We start from the raw sequence: 23,677 nt of genomic DNA on the forward strand, positions 1-23,677 counted from the left end.
TCACATATGGTCACCTTATCTTTGACAAAGGAGGCAAGAATATACAATGGAGAAAAGACAGCCTCTTCAATAAGTCGTGCTGGGAAAACTGGACAGGTACATGTAAAAGAATGAAATTAGAACACTCCCTAACACCATACACAAAAATAAACTCCAAATGGATTAAAAACCTAAATGTAAGGCCAGACACTATCAAACTCTTAGAGGAAAACATAGGCAGAACACTCTATGACATAAATCACAGCAAGATCCTTTTTGACTCATCTTCTAGAGAAATGGAAATAAAAACAAAAATAAACAAATGGGACCTAATGAAACTTTACAGCTGTTGCACAGCAAAGGAAACCATAAAAAGACGAAAAGACAACCCTCAGAATGGGAGAAAATATTTGCAAATGAAGCAACTGACAAAGGATTAATTTCCAAAATTGACAAGCAGCTCATGCAGCTCAATATCAAAAAAATAAACAACCCAATCCAAAAATGGGCAGAAGACCTAAATAGACATTTGTCCAAAGAAGATATACAGATTGCCAACAAACACATGAAAGGATGTTCAACATCACTAATCATCAGAGAAATGCAAATCAAAATTACAATGAGTATCACCTCACACCAGTCAGAATGGCCATCATCAAAAAATCTACAAACAATTAATGCTGGAGAGGGTGTAGAGAAAAGGGAACCCTCTTGCACTGTTGGTGGGAATGTAAATTGATACAGCCACTATGGAGAACAGTATGGAGGTTCCTTAAAAAACTAAAAATAGAACTACCATATGACCCAGCAATCCCACTACTGGGCATATACCCTGAGAAAACCATAATTCAAAAAGAGTCATGCACCACAATGTTCACTGCAGCTCTATTTACAATATCTAGGACATGGAACCAACCTAAGTGTCCATCGACTGATGAATGGATAAAGAAGATGTGGCACATATATACAATGGAATATTACTCAGCCATAAAAAGAAACGAAATTGAGTTATTTGTAGTGAGGTGGATGGACCTAGAGACTGTCATACAGAGTGAAGTAAGTCAGAAGGAGGAAAACAAATACCGTATGCTAACACATATATATGGAATCTTAAAAAAAAAAAAGGTTCTGAAGAACCTAGGGTTAGGACAGGAATAAAGACGCAGACATAGAGAATGCACTTGAGGACATGGTGGGGGGGAAGCGTAAGCTGGGATGAGGTGAGAGTGGCAGGGACATATACACACTACCAAATGCAAAACAGGTAGCTAGTGGGAAGCAGCTGCATAGCACAGGGAGATCAGCTTGGTGCTTTGTGTCCACCTAGAGGGGTGGGATAGGGAGGGTGGGAGGGAGATGCAAAAGGGAGGAGATATGGGGATGTATGTATATGTATAGCTGATTCACTTTGTTATACAGCAGAAACTAACACACCATTGTAAAGCAATTATACTCCAATAAAGATGTTAAAAAAAAAAAAAGACCTATTTGGCAGGCAAATATGATTACTAAGTAGAGCAAGCCCAGCCTTCCAACAGCCCTGGGATGGTCTGTGCTATGAACAAGCAATAATATTTACTTATACAAAAGCATCTAGTAAAAATAAAAATACAGAGAAACTATTCAGTACCAGGCACTACATGTTCTATGCTCTCTCACTGGATCTTTACAGCAACCCAATGAAGTTGGTATTATAAATTTCACATATAAGGAAACATGTTCAGACATGTGAAGTGACTTGACCGAAGTCACACTACTAGAACTGGTATCTGAACCAGTTCAGATGTCAAATCTCCTTGACATCAAAGCCCATGATCTTGCTACTATGCCACCAGCGCCCCCCAAGCATGGTATTTTGTTCCAGAGGAAGAAAGACTCACCATCTGAAAATGTTCGAACAGCAACATCTTGTGTGGAGACTCCAGGACCATGTTTATTGTAGGCCACCACTCGGAAACTATACTCTGTATATTTTTTCAACCCGTTAATGGTGTGGGAGTGACTTGAAACATCAACATCCTTGAATAAAATAAAACAATTTATATATACACAACTCAAGCCAAAAGAAATGCTGCAAAATAAAGAATTAACTATACAAATTCTATATTTGACATAATGCAGATTTTTGTCCCTTTTACAGAATATTATTTAACAGTTAAAGCAAATTAATCATAAGCACTGCAGTTTGCTGAGAAATACTCCTTGATGTTTAGGAACCCTTGCTGGCAAAAACTACAGAATAAACCTTTGTACCAAGAAATAGAATCTATCAACTTTTCATTTCTTATACGTATTTTTTTCCTCAGATTTCTAGACAAGCAGGTATTGAGTTTTGGAAATATATTTCAACTCTACTATTCCAATCAATGCATTAAAAAATGGCTTCCTATTATACCTGTTCTTTATCAGTTCCTTTTTCCATGTAGTACAGTTTGTAATTCTGTATTTCCCCATTTCCAGACAATGGTGTTTCCCAGGTGACAGTAATGGAAGTAGGTGAAGTTGCATACGCTCGGATGTTAGGTGCTGGGCCAGGGAGCTGAACTAGAAAGAAAATTTCAAGACAGTAGGACATAAATAAAATTTACTGCATCCCTCAAGACCATTCTCAGCAATAATGGCACACTATGGTTTTTTTTTTAATTTAATTAATTAATTAATTTGTTTATTTTTGGCTGTGTTGGGTCTTCGTTGCTGCACGTGGGTCTTCTCTAGTTGCAGCGAGCAGGGACTACTCTTTATTGCGGTGCATGGGCTTCTCACTGAGGTGGCTTCTCTTGTTGAAGAGCATGGGCTCTAGGCACGTGGGCTTCAGTAGTTGTGGCATGTGGGCTCAGTAGTTGTGGCTTGCAGGCTCTAGAGTGCAGGCTCAGTAGTTCTGGCCCACGGGCTTAGTTGCTCCGCGGCATGTGGGATCTTCCCGGACCAGGGCTCGAACCTATGTCCCCTGTGTTGGCAGGCGGATTCTTAACCACTGCACCACCAGGGAAGCCCTGGCTATGTTTTTAAAACAATAAAAACTACGAAAACAAGTGATCTGACTGAAGTGGTTTCAGGATAATATATAATTAAGTGATTTCCGTCTTTATGACTGAAAAACCAAAAATCATCTGTGATGTATCTCAAATTTATTCAAAGAAAAAAGTGAACAGTGCAGAATTCTTCTTGTGGTTTATAAAATCCTAGTTTTGCAGTGGGACTGCAGCACATAAAAGCAAACATCACAAAAAGAGAGCCTTCTTTTACCAGGCTCTGGGGATACAATGAATGATGGACAGAGTCCCAGCCCACAAAGAACTCCCAGTCTAGAGGGAAGTCAGACATATAGTTACAAAGAAGATCCTAAGTGCTGATAGATTAGGTAACGTCTGTAATGAAAACTGAAAGAAGAGAGCACACAATTCTGCTTTGGGTGGGGGTGGTTAGGAAAGGGAAGGATTGGTGAGGACTTCTGGGGAGCAGGAAGAATGAGTAGTTTTCTCAGACACCAAGAGGGAAACTGATCCAATCAATTTGGACATAACAGGTAAGAAGACTGTGTCATGTGGTTCAGGTTGAAACAAAGAATGGATATGGGAGACAGAATGCTGCGAAGGATGACAAGAGCCAGATAAAGGAGAACCTCTAAGGCCCTGCTATGAGTTTGGATTATTTCTTGCAGGTGTTAGGTAATTACTGAAAAATTATGAGCAGGAACATGACACGATCAGATCTGCATTTAAAAAGAACATGTGAACACATGCATGGAAGAAAAACAATAATGGCACAAGACTAGATAAATAATAATTTAAAAAATAGCCACCATTTATTGAATGCTTGCAATCAGGCCAGCATTAAGTGCTTTACATTTATTTAAATTACATCTTATTTAATCTGTGCACTAACCCAAATGAGACGGATACTGTTATCATCCCTACTTACGGATGAGGCTGAGAGGTTAAGAACCATTCCCCAAAGATGGAAAAGTTGGCGGGTAGTGGAGCTAGGAGCTGAGCACTTCCTCGTTCTAAAACGTGGACTCAGGAAAACCAGTTAGGGGATTATGACAACACCCTCTGTGGGATGATGTGACTGGAAGATCCCACAATTGGCTGACTGATTGTCTGCCCAGCTCTAAATCCTACAACAGCTCACATCCTTTTTTACTATATTCTTTTTGTCTGACTGACAGGTTCCAGTCCCAGTTTATACACAAATCCTGGCAGGTACCTATATCTACACTTTGGTGGATACTCTCTATCTGAAAACCATTTCTCTGGTGCCACTGCTTCTGTAACAGACATCCATTAGATTTAAGGAAAGGGGAAAAAACAAACAAAATGTAAAACAAGCTGGCTTGCTTAAATAACAGCATGACAGGTGAAGATTCGTTTTCCTACCAAAGCAGAGAAACCTGAATATGGTTTTCTGGCAGTTGTTTGCTTTATTTAGGCATGAATCATGTTATTCTCTTAAGAGCATATTTTGTGCAGCCTGACAGGTGGGAATCGTCACACTTCTGCTGCTATGGAAAACTTTCCCCTAACTTTTTAAAAGGGAAGGAGAACAGAACAAATTCCCTTGAAATCACTTTCAGTATATTCATTGGCTAAATGTAGGCAAAGATGATCCTAAAATAGGAGCTAGTAAATTCTTCCATTTCATCTGTACAGTGGCATTAAAAAATGGAAAAAAATTTAAGTTGGTTTGAAAAGCTAAAAATGTAAACTATTTTCCCAGGGCTGACTCCCACACTTACGGCCCCTCCCACCTGCCCCCAAGCTGAATACCTCCAGATAAAATGCAAATCTCTCTCCACTAACTCCTCTTTTGCCAAAACATGTTATAGTCACTCTCTACCCCTAAAATACTTACACCAGAATCTGCTGGCCCTTCCATCTATATTCTTATTTAGCTACTTTCGTTTAATCGAATTCCTTGAATAAATGATTGTGCTGCCTACTTTCCTTGTGATGACTGTACATCACATTATTGCCCGTTTACTTGTCTGGCGCTGGTACCAAACTGTAAGCTCCTTGTGAACAGAAGTCAAGTCTTACTCGTCTTTACATCTTGCTGCCTAGAATGGTGCCTGGCACATGACAGGCACTCAATAAATCTCTTCTTTCATCTCTAACTTGACAATGGCCCTTCTAGTCCAGTGGTTCTCAATAGTTTGACTTGTAAGTTCTGAAATGATAATGAAAACCACAGGCTCTTTCCCAAGGAAAATGTGAACATGTACAGACACACAAATATTTTCATGTATCTTCAGAAAGTTCATGGCCCCAGGATTGAACCCTGGAACTGAATCAAATTCAGTGGTCTTTTCCTTTACTTTCATCATGACTCACCTTGCACGTGCACTGTTTGTCCTATTTTGGGGTGGGGTCAAGCAGTGTCCTTCCCCAAGAATGCTTGCTCTAAGCCAAATGCTTTAAGGCCAACCTCAGGTCTCATCTTTTTCTAGGAACCTGACTTGATATACCTAACTTTTACAGTAACTCTTCCTTGTTCTGTATCCCATTATCTCTCATGAATGACGCCTGTATGTGAGAGTTAATGAAGGAAATTGAGTTTTGCTTCGTGGCTTGAGTTTGAAATCTAATAGATTGCTCCTGCTCTCATGTGAACACAGTAACCATGAAATTCAACATCCTTTCCCTGCAGCAAGAACACATTCTTTCCTTAAATCAACGCGCCCCCCCACCACCACCCCGCTCTCTGTTGGCCCTCTTGTTGTTGCTTGGGTTTGATTCCTGATCTTTAAGCTCTATTACTGGAATGATCAATGGCCTCCTATATTGACTGCTCATTCTTTAAGGGGAGAATTCCTATCTTGTCCATCCTCCGCATCTCTTATAGTTTTTGCAGTGCCTGGTAGAGGAGGTCCTCAATAACTGTTTGACAGGTAAATGATTTGCTGCAGCATTAGAAAGTGAAGTTCCACAGCTTTTCGACTTTACTTATTCTACCCATCAGGCAGAGTCCTTGAATTATTTCCATAGTTTCAGCGGTAAATTCATTTAATATGTTTAGTTCCCTGGTCAGTAGCTTTCATGAATTTATCTCCCATGCTCCCTAGCTGAAGTAAAATTTTATTACTGCAAGTTTGTTAATACAGAAACACTAGTGCAGTTAACAGTAAAAGAAATCTGGAGAAGGCTCCAAGGAAAAACAGTGGCTCATGTTAAAAGGTAAAAGTGTAGAAGAAAGCCTCATGAGATAAGCATTAATTCTGATTTGACTGCTTGTCATTTCTGGCCTATAGTTTAAAACCAAAATTTAAGACATAGAAGACATTTATAAGATAAATCAACTTGACACTCATTTCAGTTGGAGAAAATCTTAAGAAATGTAACTGGAAGTAACATTATTTAGCACAAAAGACAGCAGGTCCAAAGTAAAGCCCTGAAGAGATTCCAAAGAGTGTGGTATGTATAAAGATCAGGGCAATCCCGTTGAACAATGATTAAATACCTACTTCCTGTGTGAGGCACTGCATTAGATATGGTGGGAAATAAAAGGATAGACAAGACTCTGTCTTTGCCATAAAATTAATGAGATATATTCATAACCATAATTCAAGGAAGAAAATGATAATGTATCTTAGGACTGCTGAGATACAATATTAGATAAGATCAGAGGGAAGGATCTAGGAAGGCATCTGAGCTAGGTCTTAACGGATCAGTGAAATTTGGGTGTCTATCAGCAGAATTATATTGTCTTACACTATTTGCTACTGCTTGATGTGAATTAATTTGATCTCCCGAAACTATTTTGTAAGGACCTTGAAGGTGAGGAACTGTTATCTTCTGCACTCCTATGGTATGCCAGGCTATATATAAGATAGCCCTTCATACAGGTCTCCCTACAGGTGGGGCTGACAGAGAGGTGGGAGACTTACCCTCAGGCTGTGTTTCTACTCGTAGTGGAGCTGAACTCTCTCCGGAGCCATGTTTATTTTGAGCCATAACTCTAAAGATGTACACAGTCGCTGGCATTAGGTTTTGGATGGTTACCTGCATTTCTCCGGGGCGACTGGTATTTTCAACACGTTCCCTTTGGAGAAAGAGGGATCGATTAGGAAAATTTCCAGAATGTGCAGTTTCATTTTCATTGTAATGCCTATAGATACCATATGACATCAAAATCTTAATAAATCTAAGTCAAATTAACTCTCAAAGAAGGAAACCTTTGGGGGCGGAACAGTGCACAGAATGTGGACGCTGGCAAAGAGCAATGTCATACATGTCTGATAAATCGCTGGTGTTCTTGCTTAAACATTACTGATATTGCTGGCTATAATCACAACTTCCTTTCAGAAAAGACACAAAGAATCTTCTTGGTGCCATCTCAAATGGGGCAGCTGGTCACCAATTCTGTACGCTCTAGGAATCACTGAATTTTAAGGGGTTATCCTCAGGGAGACATATAGAAGGTGATTATAGGTATGACCCAATTTTCATACAGTATCAAAGAATGCTGTGTATCTTCTGGATAACAGACTCTCAATAAAAAGAAAATTAGAGATTATCACTTTCAAAGCTGAGAACAAAACATTAACAATTTAAATGAATCCAGTCTATAAAATAAGCTAATCATGACTCTGATTTTATTTTATTATTATTATTTTATTTTGCGGTACGCGGGCCTCTCACTGCTGTGGCCTCTCCCGCCGCGGAGCACAGGCTCCGGACGCGCAGGCCCAGCGGCCATGGCTCACGGGCCCAGCCGCTCCGCGGCATGTGGGATCCTCCCGGACCGGGGCACGAACCCGTGTCCCCTGCATCGGCAGGCAGACCCCCAACCACTGCGCCACCAGGGAAGCCCATGCCTCTGATTTTTATAATTTATTTCTTAAAACAAAAAATCTTCTTGAATGATTTTCAAACTGATTTGAAACGTTTAACAAATCTTATCACAAACAGTACAAATGGCCAGTAGTCTAGTGTTATGAGATGAAAACACAAAAACACTTATCAGTTAGGTTCTTAAAAAAGGTGGCCTCCAGGCTCTATTTTGGGGGTCTCTGTGTCCACACTTGGGCCCATAATTATGCTCAGTATACTGTACTCACTATAACAAAAACCAGATTATATTTGCTTTCAACAAATATTGTAAAGGAAAATAATTGCTTTAGACAAATAGCTGGTCTTTAAGAATTACTGATCATGTGAGGAAAGATCTGTGTCTATCTTGAGAGAGCAATAAAAGGGCCCAAAACTACTCTGTGGAAGAAATTATTTAAAATTACCTAATAATCTGTTGAATTAAATTCTTACTTTAAAATACTGATAATTTTCCCTGAAGCTACTGATTAAGATTTGTTTAGTTCTACATGACCATATGCCAATTTGTCTGACTGTGTGTGAACATTTGCATTTCGGAGATGTGAGCGTTTTTCAATAGTTTTCTATAGTTCTTTAAACTATGTTATTTTAATTAAAACAAACAAACAGTACCCACCCACAACGTATTTATAAAGGTTGTCTGTCTACAGTCAGTTAGGTCCATTGGAAAAGAATATTATGGTAATAAAAGTTATTGCTCAGAGACACTTGGGATATCTATAGATATTATTTTCTCTTCAGCTAAACCTCTAAATCACAAGATTTAGAAGGAGAGTATCAACTGATTTCTTATGCTGTGAGGTTTCTGACACTTGATCCAATCACAAATGCCGTCTAAAAGGAAGTATGGTATTTGACATTTCATTAAACTAACAGCTCCATGCCAGAGCACAGAATAGTCTGTTTCGCTCACTGTACATGAAACTTTAAACAAGTTCTCTCTCAGAAAGACAGCCGGTGGGGGGAGGGGGGCACTATCTTATTTTAAATAAAAGTGAAAGTGTTCATTCATGTTCACATACCACAGAAGCAATAGCAGAAGGCTCACACACAGAAGTACCATCGCAAATGTGTACTGAATGAATGAATGGAAATTTGCCTTTTGATGTGTAAATGATATACTAATGATATCACGTTTATCTTTTTGTTTGTTTCTATGTAAAAGGGGAAAATACCTAGAACAAATTTCTACAGAAGCATTACAATAAGAAAAAATCAGTAGTAGGTATGATTCCCTAAGATAAAACATCTAGCACCTGAAAAGGCTTCTAACAGTAGATTGGTCTGAGGTCCCAGAACCAAGTGTCTGTCTAGAAAAAAACTTTTGACTTCAGGAAAGATCCAGGGTGAGTTATGAAGGACAATTCTCATAAATGTGTTAGGTTATGATGGGTCTTAGGTTAGAATGTCTTAGCTAAAAGTCAAAAGAGAAAGAAAAAGATACACTTTATACTAAGACAGTGCTGGGCCAGAAGTTAGGAGCTCCAATTCTAGTTCTGGCAATACTACTAGCTTGCTAGGGGATCGTGGGAAAGTCACCAATTCTTTCTGGGCTTCAGTTTCTTTATGTATTAAATGAAAGAACGAGCCCAGGGTGGTGAACTTTTTCTTAAAGGGCTTGATAGTAAATATCTACAGGCCAAGATGCCAAATGAAAAATATTACCAACCATCTCCACAGTTAAAAATCCAAGTATAACTTTAGTTGGTCCTCCCTATCCACAGTTCTGAATCTGGGAATTCAACCAATTGTGGATCATGTAGTACTGTACCATAGTACAGAAAAATCCACATATAAGTGGATGCGTGCAGTTCAAACCCATGTCGTTCAAGGGTCAACTGTAGTTACTTGTATAACCTATTAAAATGTAACCGTTTGAAAATGTAAAAACTATTCTTAGCTCTTGGGCCATAAAAATAACAAGTTTGATTTGGCCCAGGGTCTATAGTTTGCCAGCTCCCGGACTAGACTAACAGATATGTAAGGCTTTGTCCAACTCTAAAAGGCTATTAATTTCTGGAATAACTTACTCTGTACTTTCCATTTGGTGGCTAACAGAAAATACTGCTGTTTACATTAAAGGCATTGAAAAAAAAAAGGTGAACATTTCATAGGTGAAATGGCAGAGGAAGAACCCTTTGGAATTTCAGGAAACTCAGGTACCCAACAGAATTATATAGCTCATGACCAAGGCACATAATGCCACCTGGTGGTTGAGTTATCAAATGCAGGAAGTAAGGGAATTCGTAAATGCAGGCAGCGGCATATATCCTCACATCGAAATGTTTTAAGTCTATGAAGATAATGTCTATGAAGACCTTCATTTTTTAGATAAGAAAATTTAACTTATAAAGGTTAAATAAATTTTGTTTATAAAACAAGTAACAGGGATCTAGTCTTTGACTTAGTGTTATTTCTATTCCTTCACTGCTTCTATTCAGAAATCATAAAGTAATGAAGCGACAAAAATTATTATTACAATCTCCAAGAATATTCCTTTGAAATATTCCCCAGATTTATTGTCTGTTCCAAGTCACTGCTGTCATCTTCATCTGGGCCTACCACATGCCTAGATCAACCTAACTACTACTGATCTGTCTCCCTGACTCCACTGCTTTTCCTCTCTAATCTTATGCAGTGCCCTCCAAGTACTGCTAATAAAAGCTGTTTAATAAAACTACAGTGTACACTTGCTCAGAAGTCCAAAATGGTCCCTTCTTAACTGATTGTCAAAATTCTTACTGGCATTCCAACACTTGGCTCCAAATTTCCACTTTATTGTAATCTCTTACTAATTCTGACCAAAAACTCTAGGCCAGAGCTTTCTTACTTTCCCATCCTTTCAACAACACAAATTAAATTGGATCTTCCTTGCATCTCCTCTTTCTTCACATATACTTGCCCTGTCCTCCTGCCCCTGCCAATTTATCTTCTACATTTTTTCAATTCCAACTTCATTTATTAATCATCCCTGCTTATTTCAATACATGATTCACTAATAAGTGACAGATTTTCATTAAAAACAAAAGTATATATAATTAAAAGTCCTAGTTTTTCTCCCTCCTTAAAACCTGTTCCACCCTGAGACCTAAAGGTGGCATGTAGACCTGTATCTTGACATTTTGGGCAAGATAATTCTTTGTTTTGGTGGGTGGGGGGGAGCTGTCCTGTACATTGTAGGATGTTTATCAGCATCTCTGGCTTCTACTCACTAGACAGCAGTAAGCATCCCCTCCCATCTCAGCTGCAATAACCAAAAATGTCAGCAGACATTGCCAAATGCCCACTGGGAGATGGGGGGCAAATCTGGCCCTGGTTGAGAATCACTGACCTAGGCATTTATATACACATCAAAATATACAGATATAAGTCATTGAAAAAATTCCTGCATCATACTTCATATGGATATACATATATTAACTATATGCCCATTCCTCTACCAGTGGACATTTACTTTGTTTCCTTTTTTTAATCCTTACAAATAATGCTACATAAACATTTTTTATGAGTGCCCTATGTGTATGTATATTGGCATATCTATAGGACAGACACCTAGAAGTGTAATTGTTGGGTTGAAAGGAATGTGCATTAAAATTTTTTTTTTTTAATTCTGCCAAATCACCTTCTCCAAAGGCTCCTCTAACTTATACTACCACCAAGAGCCTAGATTGGATTTAATCCCAACATTCAGCTCACTTAACACTGGATATTATCAACTTAAAATTTCTGCCAGCCTTACACGTGAAAAATGGTAACTCATCATTTTGTATTTCCAAGATTGTTAGTAATCGTGAAAACTTTTTTTTTGAACTTTAATGGGCTTTCCACTAACTTCTTTGAGGCACCTACTTATACCATCTGCCTCTTGAGATATCTGTCTTTTACTTGTGATTTGTAGAAGTTCTTTATACAGACTGGATATCAATACAATCTTCTACAAATGTTAAATTTTTTCCCAGCTTATCAGTTGATAATTTGATTTTTTTATTATGTTTTATCACATGGAATTTTAGTTATATAATAAACTCTGTCAATCTCTCCTATATGGTTCCTGAATTTTCTGTCTTCCTTTAAAAGATACATTAAGTGATGAAAATAGTTTCTATATTTTCTTCTAATACACTTAGAAGTTTTAAAAATACATCTTGATACATCTATAACTTGTTGTTATACATAAGACAGAGATACAACTTTATTCCTTCTATTAAACGGAGGTTAATTATCTCAACATTTCTTGAATAATTATTATTTCTCCATTCATTAGAATTACTCACTTAACAAGTATTTATTTATACTTGTAGTGCTACTTATAAGCCAGGCTCTGTTCCAGGTGATGGTGATACTCCACTGAACAAGACAAACACCATGAGTGCATTAATATGAAGAGAAAATTTCGAGTATTAAGTGTTCTGAAGAAACACAACACAAAAGCTAAAAAACAAAATACGGTGGTATGTTACAGTGATGTTCTGGTAAATGTTTAACAACTGGCTCCGGTTTGTAGCACTTCTCACTGTAAATACTCCCTCTACCCAATTCTGAGCTACTGAGCCATGTCACTGGGTTTGCAAAATTTCCTGAAAATTTAACAACTGGCTTGGGAACAAGTGCCCCGCTGTGCGACAGTGACCAAGGGGTTAAGCTGGGTGGGTAGTCATGGAAGACCTGAGAAGGGATCATCTGAGGATGACAGACAAGAAGCCAGACAGTTATTTGTGACGGAAATGCAGTTCTGGTGGAAGGAACAACAAGGGCAAAGGCCCTGTGATGCACATAAGCTTGCTTCTGAGGAATTACTAAAAGCTTTTTTCCTTCTGTGTAATCCCATGACGTTTGCAATGCGATCTAAAAGCCTACTGGAAACATTTTAAGACAGGTTCTGTTTGGTAGTAATATCTTGCCTTTCTGGGACTAGCTCTACGTTTCCTTATCTTTGTAACTCCCCAAACATCCAGTGCAGTGTTCGGATGAACATTCTATGACCCTGGGAGCAGCTCCACCTATCTGACTCAAATTATGTCACTCAGATGTCTCAAGAGTATTAAACCAAGGGGTACTGACTTGACGAAGGTGCCTATACTTGCTGAACTTGCCAGTCTGGTATTAAATACAATATATATCGAATCTAAGCACCCTTGTAGAAATACAAGCTTTATTTCATGGGTTAGGGCCATAACCAAAACAGATTATTTTAGTTTTCTTATTTTGGTGTGAAGTAACAGCACAATGAAGGAATCTACTCAGCAATATTCAGAGTACACAGTCAGCATGTGGCATGGTACCTCCCAAAGAGTTTATAACCTGGTTGGGAAAACAACACAAATACACATAAAATAACAGAAGAGTAACAACTATGGTAGTATTAGATCATGTGTTATCATAATTAAGTGCCAGTATCAGTGGCACAGACATACATACAAGAGAAAAGCTGTATGTGCTGAAAAAGGTAGAGAAAGATTTATGAGGGCTTCATGGGGCTTAGTCTGGGCCAAGAAAGATTAACTGAATTTTAGTTTCAGTTGAAAAATGGTTTTTTCAAGGGGGAAGTGACTGAAGAGAACAGACCGGGAAAATAGGCTGCATAGTGACAGGAATTAGACTGGTTTCATTAGAAAGTGAGCTAAACTGGGGTTAAAGGAAAATAAGGTTGGATAGATAAAACAAAGGTAGACTGTGGAGTAAAGCAGCCTGGTGATTCTGGAGAATCTCCAAAAGCAATGGAGAGGCAACGTGAGTTCCTGAAAGAGGTGGAGATGGAGAGAAATTTAATGAAATGTTGTTTTAGGAAAATGAGTCACTAAATACTCTTGTGTCATCAAGGAGACCCCCACCCCCCCACCCCAGAGCTCAGCAACCCACATCCGTGTACGGGTGCAGACAGATATTCATTAAGATTACTTTAATAACTACCTTGATTTCTAGAATCTGAAAGTTCTAAGAAAGACATAGCCTATGGGTTGTGCCTGACTGACTCTTATGAAAAAACGGTAGCCCTGGTTACATTTTAATACTTCTAACTTAAATAACTCTCTCCCCAAGTCATCCCAGAGAGGCAGGAAAGAATACCAGGACTTCAGTCTGTTTAGGAATTTACTTTTAATGACCTAAAACTAGGTCATCTCGGTGATCATATTTTCTGGACTGAAAGTTGGTACAGATTCTACACAGTAAAGAGTCAGGGTAGGGACGGCTGGTCTTGGGTGGACAAGATGCAACTAACCGGCTCCAGACGTACAGGCACTTACCTAGCAATCCCTTCCTTGGTGTAGAAGACAGAGTAGGTAAGGTTGTCCCCATGAGGATCTGATGCAGGTGTCCGCCATGTCAATTTGATGAAGCGGGTAGAGACCAAGGAGGCCACGACATCCCGAGGAGCTGAAGGCAGTGGTCCAGTTGTGGCTGGTGCTAGATGGTCAGTAGTGGCACTGGTCAGTGAAGTGGGAGGTAATGTTGGGATGGCAACATCTTGTCATGTGCAAATATTGGGGAATATGAAGGGCAAACCACGACGGTTTTAAAAAAGAGAACAGAAAAAACAAAAAACAAAAAAGAAATAAACAAAACCACGATGGGAAATAAAATAAAATGAATGAACATAAAAAAGGCCATTAACCTGAAGGCTAACATGCAGGCCAGGGGTAACTACTGAAAACTAATGGGCACTAGTCAAGACACATCACTGCAGAGCAAGCAGACTTTCTGGTCACTATAGTGGTTGTCGGCAAGGGACAGGGAGTGTGACAGCTAAGAATAAAACATTTCACGGAAGGACACATCAGTGCCCAAGTAATTTTCTTTAATTCTGACAGCAGCATGCAACATCTGTTGAACTTTGCACATAAAAGTCTTATATATGATAAAACCTCAATATTTTTTCCCACTTTATCAAAATATGGAATAATGTGTGTAGTATGGATGGGCCTAATTACACTCAACATAGGCCCCAGACTATCATGCCCTCACTGCAGAGCTGTGTGTGCCTTTAGCTCTGCAGGAGATTCAAGAGCCAGATCTTCAACTGGAGTCTAACATTAAAGTTTGCTCTCTGTATTTGGCAATACCCAGGGAAGTCTGATAACCTTTCTCAATTCACTAAGTTATAGTTCATTTCCTCTCATCAATTCATTTGACTACAACAGTATAAAATCGTGCATCACAAATTCCAAAGTCACACAAATATAACACTTATTAGGTAGCATATCTGTTTGGTACAGTCCTCACTGCAGTGTAATAGATTACAACAGCTTGCAGACCCCAGGGACTTGATGGGACAGATGAAGCAGTGGCAAATCAGAGCTCTGCAAGTCGAAAGCCTCTGTCTGTATGCCCGGAGTCAGCCCATTCTGTTGCTGGACACTTCTGACTTTAGAAGTCCATTCCTAATATTAACCTAAAATCTCCTTCACCTTGGAGTATACGTTTAATCTCACAATTTTCAACTCATGGAATTCGTTAGAATTCTGTCCTAACCTTAATGGGGAAATTAGAAGAGAGGCAGAGAGGAAAGCATGACAATTCTGGACCTCGTTTTCAATGAAATGGTAGGACAACAACCTCCTGAAAATGTCTATGAATTATAGGAGAATCTTTTAAAGTGAGGCAGTCTAAATAAATATGCCACAGAGAATAAATTCTCCAAGGGAAAGGCAGAGGAAGACCAATGTAAAGTCTCTAGACAGCTACCATTTACTGAGCACTTTCTACATGGCACTCTCGCTCTTTACATGGACTCATTCAATCCTTACAACTCTGTGAAATAGGTACTATCATTGTTATCTCTATATTATATATGGAGACTGACATTTAAAAAAGGCTAAATCACCCTTCCTAGGAATAGGAAGTGGTGGAGTGTTAAAACCAGCCATGGTTTTTAGCTTAAGAGGCCTCTGGATTTAGCCAATAGAAGTTGTTAGTCCTTGTTGTGCCACTCAGGGTTATGGGAGCAGTCAGGGACTCTTGTTTGTTTTTGTCAATTCCCCTTGCCCCCAAGTCTCGTGAAGGCAATAAAAAGGGCCCAGGATGAATGCCTGCACGTGCAGTAGGTGTTACAGGAGAAAAACCCTGAGCTTGTGGGATTTACCACTTTCATAGCAAGGGAAAGCAAGCTCCAGACAAAGAATGGACCTGCTGTGGATATCTTTTTTTTTTTTCTTAACATCTTTATTGGAGTATAATTGCTTTACAATGGTGTGTTAGTTTCTGCTGTATAACAAAGTGAATCAGCTATACATATACCTATATCCCTATATCTCCTCCCTCTTGCGTCTCCCTCCCACCCTCCCTATCCCACCCCTCTAGGCGGTCACAAAGCACCAAACTGATCTCCCTGTGCTGTGCAGCTGCTTCCCACTAGCTATCTATTTTACACTTGGTAGTGTATATATGTCCATGCCACTCTATATGTAATTCTGTTGTGGTTGGAGACATACTTTGTATGGTTTCAGCCTTTTAAAAGGTACTGAAACTTGTTTTGTGTCCCAGCATATAGTTTATCCTGGCAATTGTTCCATATGTGCTTGGAAAGAATCTGTATCTGTAGTTGCTGGGTGGAGAGTCTACGATGTCAGCTAGGTCAAGTTGACTGACAGGATCGCTTAAGTCCTCTATACTCTTTCTAATTGTTTTATCAGTTTTTGAGAGTAGGATATTGAAATCTCCAACTGTTATCATTTATTTATGTATTTCTTCTTTGAATATACCAATTACAAATGCATATACATCTAACAAAAGAGCCCCAAAATATATGAATCCAAAGAAATCTGGGAAAACCTCAAATATTTGGAAATCAAAAAACACTCCTAAATAACCCAAGTCAATGAAGAGATAGCAAGAAAAAATTTTTTTAAATATTTTTAACTGAATGAAATGAAAATACAACATATTAAAAATGAAAAGATGCAGTTAAAGCAGTGGTTAGAGGAAAATTAAAATACCTTTACCAGAAGATAAGTCTCACATGAATTACCTAAGGTTCTACCTTACTGAAGAGTGTAGACCTTAAGCTTTTTTTCTTTTCTTAATATAGCAGGTTAAGCTTTTTCACATACCCAAAAAAAGTAACCATGTGAGGTGATAGATGTGTTAACTAACTTAAATGTGGGAATCCTTGCACAATGTATATGTATCAAATCATTATGTTGTACACTTTAAATATATTACTATTTGTCAATTATACCTCAATAAAGTTGGAAAAAAATTAAATTTTAACCACATTCTTAAAAAAATACAAGGGTAAGAAATTAAGAGAAGATGTAAGCTACCAAAATAAAAAATAAAAGAGGGGACAATGCTATGAATCCCACAGATATTAAAAATTATAAGGGAAGGGCTTCCCTGGTGGCGCAGTGGTTGAGAGTCCGCCTGCCAATGCAGGGGACACGGGTTTGTGCCCCGGTCTGGGAAGATCCCACATGCTGCGGAGCGGCTGAGCCCGTGAGCCATGGCCGCTGAGCCTGCGCGTCTGGAGCCTGTGCTCCGCAACGGGAGAGGCCACAACAGTGAGAGGCCCGTGTACCACAAAAAAAAAAAAAAAAAAAAAAAAAAAAAATTATAAGGGAATATTATGAACAAATTTATGCCAATAAATCAGACAACTTAAAGGAAATAAAAACATTCCCAGGAAGACAAAAATTACCAAACCTACTCAAGAAGAAACACAAAATCTAGACAGAACTATAATAGATAGAAAAATTTAAATAAAAATTTTCCCAAAGTGAAAAGTCCAAGCCTAGACGGTTTCACTGCTGAATGCTATCAAATATTTAAAAGAAGAATTAATACTAATCCTTCACAACTCTTTCAGAAAAAGAGTAGAAACACATCTAACTTATTTTGTGAAGCTAGTATTACTCTGATATAAAAGCCACAGATACCACATGAAAAGAAAACTACAGAACCCTCATGATCATAGATACAAAAATCTTTAACAAAATATTAGTAAACCATATTTGGTAACATATTAAGAGGATTATAAACCATGATCAAGTAGAATTTATCACAGGAATTCAAGACTAGTTTAACATCCAAAAACCAATGTAATATATTATATTAACAGAAAAAAACCTGATCATCTCAATAGATGCAGAAAAAGCATTTGACAAAATCAAACACCTATTCATAATAAAAACTCTCAACAAATTAGGAAAAGAAGTAAACTTCCTAGACCTAAAAAACCTATGGTGAACATTATACTTAAATGGTGAAGGAATAAATGCTTTTTCCCCAATGCTGGAAACAAGGATGTTAGCTCCTGCTTCTTATATTAAGCATTGTACTGGTCCAAGCCAGTGCAAGAAGGCAAGAAAAACTGAATAAAGATTAAAAAGGAAAAAGTAATACTGTTTTTATTTGTAATTAATAATTAACTGAGTAGAAAACCCTAATGAATCTAGGAAAAAAAAAAGCTACCAAAACGAATAAATATGTTTAGCAAGGTCATAGGATACAAGATCAATATATAAAAACCAACTCTATTTCTATACACTAGGAATGAACAATCCTAAAGTAAAATTAAGAACACAACTCCATTTACAACAGCATCAAAAAAGAATAAAATATTTTTATTTTATTCCCGTAAGATTTGTACCCTGAAAACTACAACTCATTGCTGACAGAAATTTTTTAAACTCTAAATAAAGATCTAAATGAAAACATCTAAATAAATAAATGTTCATGGATTAGAAGACTTAATGTTGTTAAGATGATATGCTGCCCCTAAAATTTAATATTAAGATCTGCAAAAGATCTAGAATAGCCAAAATAATTCTGAAAAAGAAGCAAATGGTTGGAGGACTTGGATTACCCGATTTCAAAACTTACTATAAAGCTCTAGTAATTGAGACAGTCCAGCATATGAATAGGCATATAGATCAGTGAAAGAGAACTGAGAGTCCAGAAGTATGCCCCTATATTTGTGGTCAACTGGTTTTCAGCTAAGGTGTCCAGAAGTTTCAATGTGGTAAGAACAGTCTTTTCAACAACTGATGCTGGTACAACTACATATCCCCATGCAAAGCAATGAACTTAGATCCTTACTTAACACCACATACAAAGATTAACTCAAAACAGCTCCTAGACTTAATAGAAGAACTAAAATTTCTGAAAAAATATATAGGGGAAAGTCTTTGTGCCTTGGGTTAGAAAAGTATTCTTAGACATGATAACAAAAGCACAAGATACAGAAGAAAAAAACAGATAAATTGTATTTTATTAGAAATAAAAACTTCAGCACATTAAGGAAAACATAACTAAGTAAATGATAAGCCAGAGACTGGCAGAAAATATTTCCAAAGTGTGTATCTGATGAAGGACTTGAACATATAATTCAGAATATATATTCAGGATCAGAATATATAATCAACTTCTATAAATTAGTAAGAAAACAAGCCAATTTAAAAACAGGCAAAAGACTTGAAAAGTCATTTCACCAAAAAGAACATACAAATGGCCAACACACATGTGAAAATGTGTTTAACATCAATGTCATTAGGAAAATGTGAATTAAAATCACAATAAGATACTACTACAGGGACTTCTCTGATGGCACAGTGGTTAAGAATCCACCTGCCAAGGCAGGGGACACGGATTCGATCCCTGGTCCAGGAAGGTCCCACATGCTATGGAGCAACGAAGCCCATGAGCCACAACTACTGAGCCCACAAGCCACAACTACTGAAGCCTGTGCGCCTAGAGCCCGTGCTCTGCAACAAGAGAAGCAACTGCGATAAGAAGCCCACACACTGCAACGAAGACCCAAGGCAGCCAAAAATTAATAAATTAATTAAAAAAAAACGATACTACTACACACCCACTACAATGGTTACACACAAAAAAGGTACACAATACTTAGTGTTGGAAAAACTGGACTCCTCATACACTGTTGGGAATGTATTAATTCTTTAAGTTGATGAACACGAATTGTCTCCATTTATTATTTACATCTTTAATTTCTTTAAAAAATGTTTTATGGTTTTCTGAGCATAAGTTTTGAAATTCCTTTGCTAAATTTATTAAGTATTTTATTCTTTTTGATGCTATTATACATGAAATTGTTTTCTTAATTTCAATCTCAGATTGTTCCTGCAAGTATATATAAATACAAATGATTTATTGATACTGACTTGCTAAGCTTATTTATTAGTTCTAATTAGTTTACTCATGGATTCTTCATGATTTTCTATATACAAAATGATGTTATCTGTAGAGAGTTTTACATATCATACTTCAATAATACTGTTGAAAAGAATGAAACGGTTTAGACTGACTAGTTGCAACAATTAAACAATATTTTTTTTTCTAGTGTAAAACAGCAATAGTTACTGAGTCCTAGGACTTCTCTGTTGCTCAAAACACCTGAGCTTAAAATCAACCTATCTGAAGTCATGACAAAATTAAAATGCCCAGAAACTACTCAAAGGTTTCACAGGTATGCCAACTGATTATCAAGGATCCTAAAGCATAAGTGAACTATACAGATATCTAGGCCAAATGTAGTAAAAAATCTGTTACTTAAAAAAAAAAAAAAAGGTCTGATTATATTAAGAATTAGGCTGGTGGCTTTTCCTTCTGCCACCAGAGTTCGTTTGTGAAAATAAAAGATCTGATGATGTGCTCGCTTCAGCAGCACATATACTAAAATGGGAACGATACAGAGAAGATTAGCATGGTCCCTGCAAAAGGATGACATGCAAATTCGTGAAGCGTTCCATATATTTAAAAATTCTCTAGAAGGGATCAATAGCAGAATAACTGAGGCAGAGGAACGGATAAGTGACCTGAAAGATAAAATAGCGGAAATAACTACTGCAGAGCAGAATAAAGAAAAAAGAATGAAAAGAATTGAGGACGGTCTCAGAGACCTCAGGGACAACATTAAACGCACCAACAGTAGAATTATAGGGGTCCCAGGAAAAGAAAGGGGCTGAGAAAATATTTGAAGAAATTATAGTTGAAAACTTCCCAAATATGGGAAAGGAAGTAGTTAATCATGTCCAGGAAGCAGAGAGAGTCCCATACAGGATAAATCCAATGAGAAACACGCCAAGACACATATTAGTCAAACTATCAAAAATTAAATACAGGGCTTCCCTGGTGGCGCAGTGGTTGAGAGTCCGACTGCTGATGCAGGGGACACAGGTTCATGCTCCGGTCCGGGAAGATCCCACATGATGCGGAGTGGCTAGGCCTGTGAGCCATGGCCGCTGAGCCTGTGCGTCCGGAGCCTGTGCTCCGCAACGGGAGAGGCCACAACAGTGAGAGGACTGTGTACCGCAAAAAAAAAAAAAAAAAAAATTAAATACAAAGAAAAAATATTAAAAGCAGCAAGGGAAAAACAACAAATAACACACAAGAGAATCCCCATAAGGTTAACAGCTGATCTTTCAGCAGAAACTCTGCAAGCCAGAAGGGACTGGCAGGACATATTTAAACTGATGAAGGGGAAGAAACTACAACCAAGATTACTCTACCCAGCAAGGATCTCATTCAGATTTGATGGAGAAATTAAAACCTTTACAGACAAGCAAAAGCTAAGAGAATTCAGCACCACCAAACCAGCTTTACAACAAATGCTAAAGGAACTTCTTTAGGCAGGAAACACAAGAGAAGGAAAAGACCTATATTAACAAATCCAAAACAATTAGGAAAATGGGAGGGCTTCCCTGGTGGTGCAGTGGTTGAGAGTCCGCCTGCCGATGCAGGGGACATGGGTTTGTGCCCTGGTCCAGGAAGATCCCACATGCCACGGAGAGGCTGGGACCCTGAGCCATGGCTGCTGGGCCTGCGCGTCTGGAGCCTGTGCTCCGCAATGGGAGAGGCCACAGCAGTGAGAGGCCCGCGTACTGCCAAAAAAAACAAACAAACAAAAAGAAAATGGGAATAGGAACATACATATCGATAATTACCTTAAATGTAAATGGATTAAATGCTCCAACCAAAACACACAGACTGGCTGAATGGATACAAAAACAAGACCCGTATATATGCTGTCTATAAGAGACCCACTTCAGATCTAGGGAGACATCCAGACTGAAAGGGAGGGGATGGAAAAAGATATTCCATGCAAAGAGAAATCAAAATAAAGCTGGAGTAGCAATTCTTATATCAGACAAAATAGACTTTAAAACAAAGACTATTACAAGAGACAAAGATGGACACTACATAAGGATCAAGGGATTGATCCAAGAAGAAGATGTAACAATTGTAAATATTTATGCACCCACACAGGAGCACCTCAATACATAAGGCGAATACTAACAGCAATAAAGGGGAAATCAACAGTAACACAATAATAGTGGGAGACTTTAACACCCTACTTTCACCAATGGACAGATCATCCAAAATGAAAATAAATAAGGAAACACAAGCTTTAAATGATACATTAAACAAGATGGACTTAATTGATATTTATAGGACATTCCATCGAAAAACAACAGAATACACTTTCTTCTCAAGGGCTCATGGAACATTCTCCAGGATAGATCATATCTTGGGTCTCAAATCAAGCCTTGGTAAATTTAAGAAAATTGAAATCGTATCAAGTACCTTTTCCGACCACAACGCTATGAGACTAGATATCAATTACAGGAAAAAATCTGTAAAAAATACAAACACATGGAAGCTAAACAATACACTACTTAATAACCAAGAGATCACTGAACAAATCAAAGAGGAAATCAAAAAATACCTAGAAACAAATGACAATGAAAACACAACGACCCAAAACCTATGGGATGTAGCAAAAGCAGTTCTAAGAGGGAAGTTTATAGCAATACAATCCTACCTTAAGAAACAAGAAACATCTCAAATAAACAACCTAACCTTACACCTAAAGCAATTAGAGCAAGAAGAAGAAAAAACCCCCAAAGTTAGCAGAAGGGAAGAAATCATAAAGATCAGATCAGAAATAAATGAAAAAGAAATGAAGGCAACGATAGCAAAGATCAATAAAACTAAAAGTTGGTTCTTTGAGAAGATAACATTGATAAACCATTAGCCAGACTCATCAAGAAGAAAAGGGAGAAGACTCAAATCAATAGAACTAGAAATGAAAAAGGAGAAGTAACAACAGACACTGCAGAAATACAAAGGATCATGAGAGATTACTACAAGCAACTCTATGCCAATAAAATGGACAACCTGGAAGAAATGGAGAAATTCTTAGAAATGTACAACCTTCAGAGACTGAACCAGGAAGAAACAGAAAATATGAACAGACCAATCACAAGCACTGAAATTGAAACTGTGATTAAAAATCTTCCAACAAACAAAAGTCCAGGACCAGATGGCTTCACAAGTGAATTCTATCAAACATTTAGAGAAGAGCTAACAGCTATCCTTCTCAAACTCTTCCAAAATATAGCAGAGGGAGGAACACTCCCAAACTCATTCTAGGAGGCCAACATCACCCTGATACCAAAACCAGACAAAGATGTCACAAAGAAAGAAAACTACAGGCCAGTATCACTGATGAACATAGATGCAAAAATCCTCAACAAAATACTAGCAAACAGAATCCAACAACACATTAAAAGGATCATGCACCATGATCAAGTGGGGTTTATCCCAGGAATGCAAGGATTCTTCAATGTATGCAAATCAATCAATGTGATACACCATATGAACAAACTGAGGGAGAAAAACAATATGATCATCTCAATAGATGCAGAGAAAGCTTTCAACAAAATTCAGACACCCATTTATGATAAAAACCCTCCAGAAAGTAGGCAGAGAGGGAACTTACCTCAACATAATAAAGGCCATATATGACAAACCCACAGGCAACATCGTTCTCAAAGGTGAAAAACTGAGACCATTTCCACTAAGATCAGCAACAAGACAAGGTTGCCCACTCTCAGCACTATTATTCA

General features: G+C 38.0%; 1 protein-coding gene across 4 annotated transcripts in view; it reads right to left on the reverse strand.

Moving 5' to 3' along the window:
- Positions 1-23,677, reverse strand: part of NEO1 (neogenin 1) — a 240,018-nt gene that overhangs the window by 49,888 nt on the left and 166,453 nt on the right. For 3 of the 4 annotated variants that reach the window (XM_079907492.1, XM_079907491.1, XM_079907494.1), the window contains 4 exons: positions 14,057-14,276; positions 6,866-7,020; positions 2,375-2,523; positions 1,860-1,998 (listed from right to left, as the gene is read on the reverse strand). In XM_079907492.1, the coding sequence (XP_079763618.1) occupies positions 1,860-1,998; positions 2,375-2,523; positions 6,866-7,020; positions 14,057-14,276 (663 nt within the window). The remainder of the gene's footprint in view (positions 1-1,859; positions 1,999-2,374; positions 2,524-6,865; positions 7,021-14,056; positions 14,277-23,677) is intronic. The other variant, XM_079907493.1, reaches the window with a different exon arrangement.

Source organism: Stenella coeruleoalba, assembly GCF_951394435.1.
Source record: "Stenella coeruleoalba genome assembly, chromosome: 2".
Taxonomy (NCBI): Eukaryota; Metazoa; Chordata; class Mammalia; order Artiodactyla; family Delphinidae; genus Stenella; species Stenella coeruleoalba.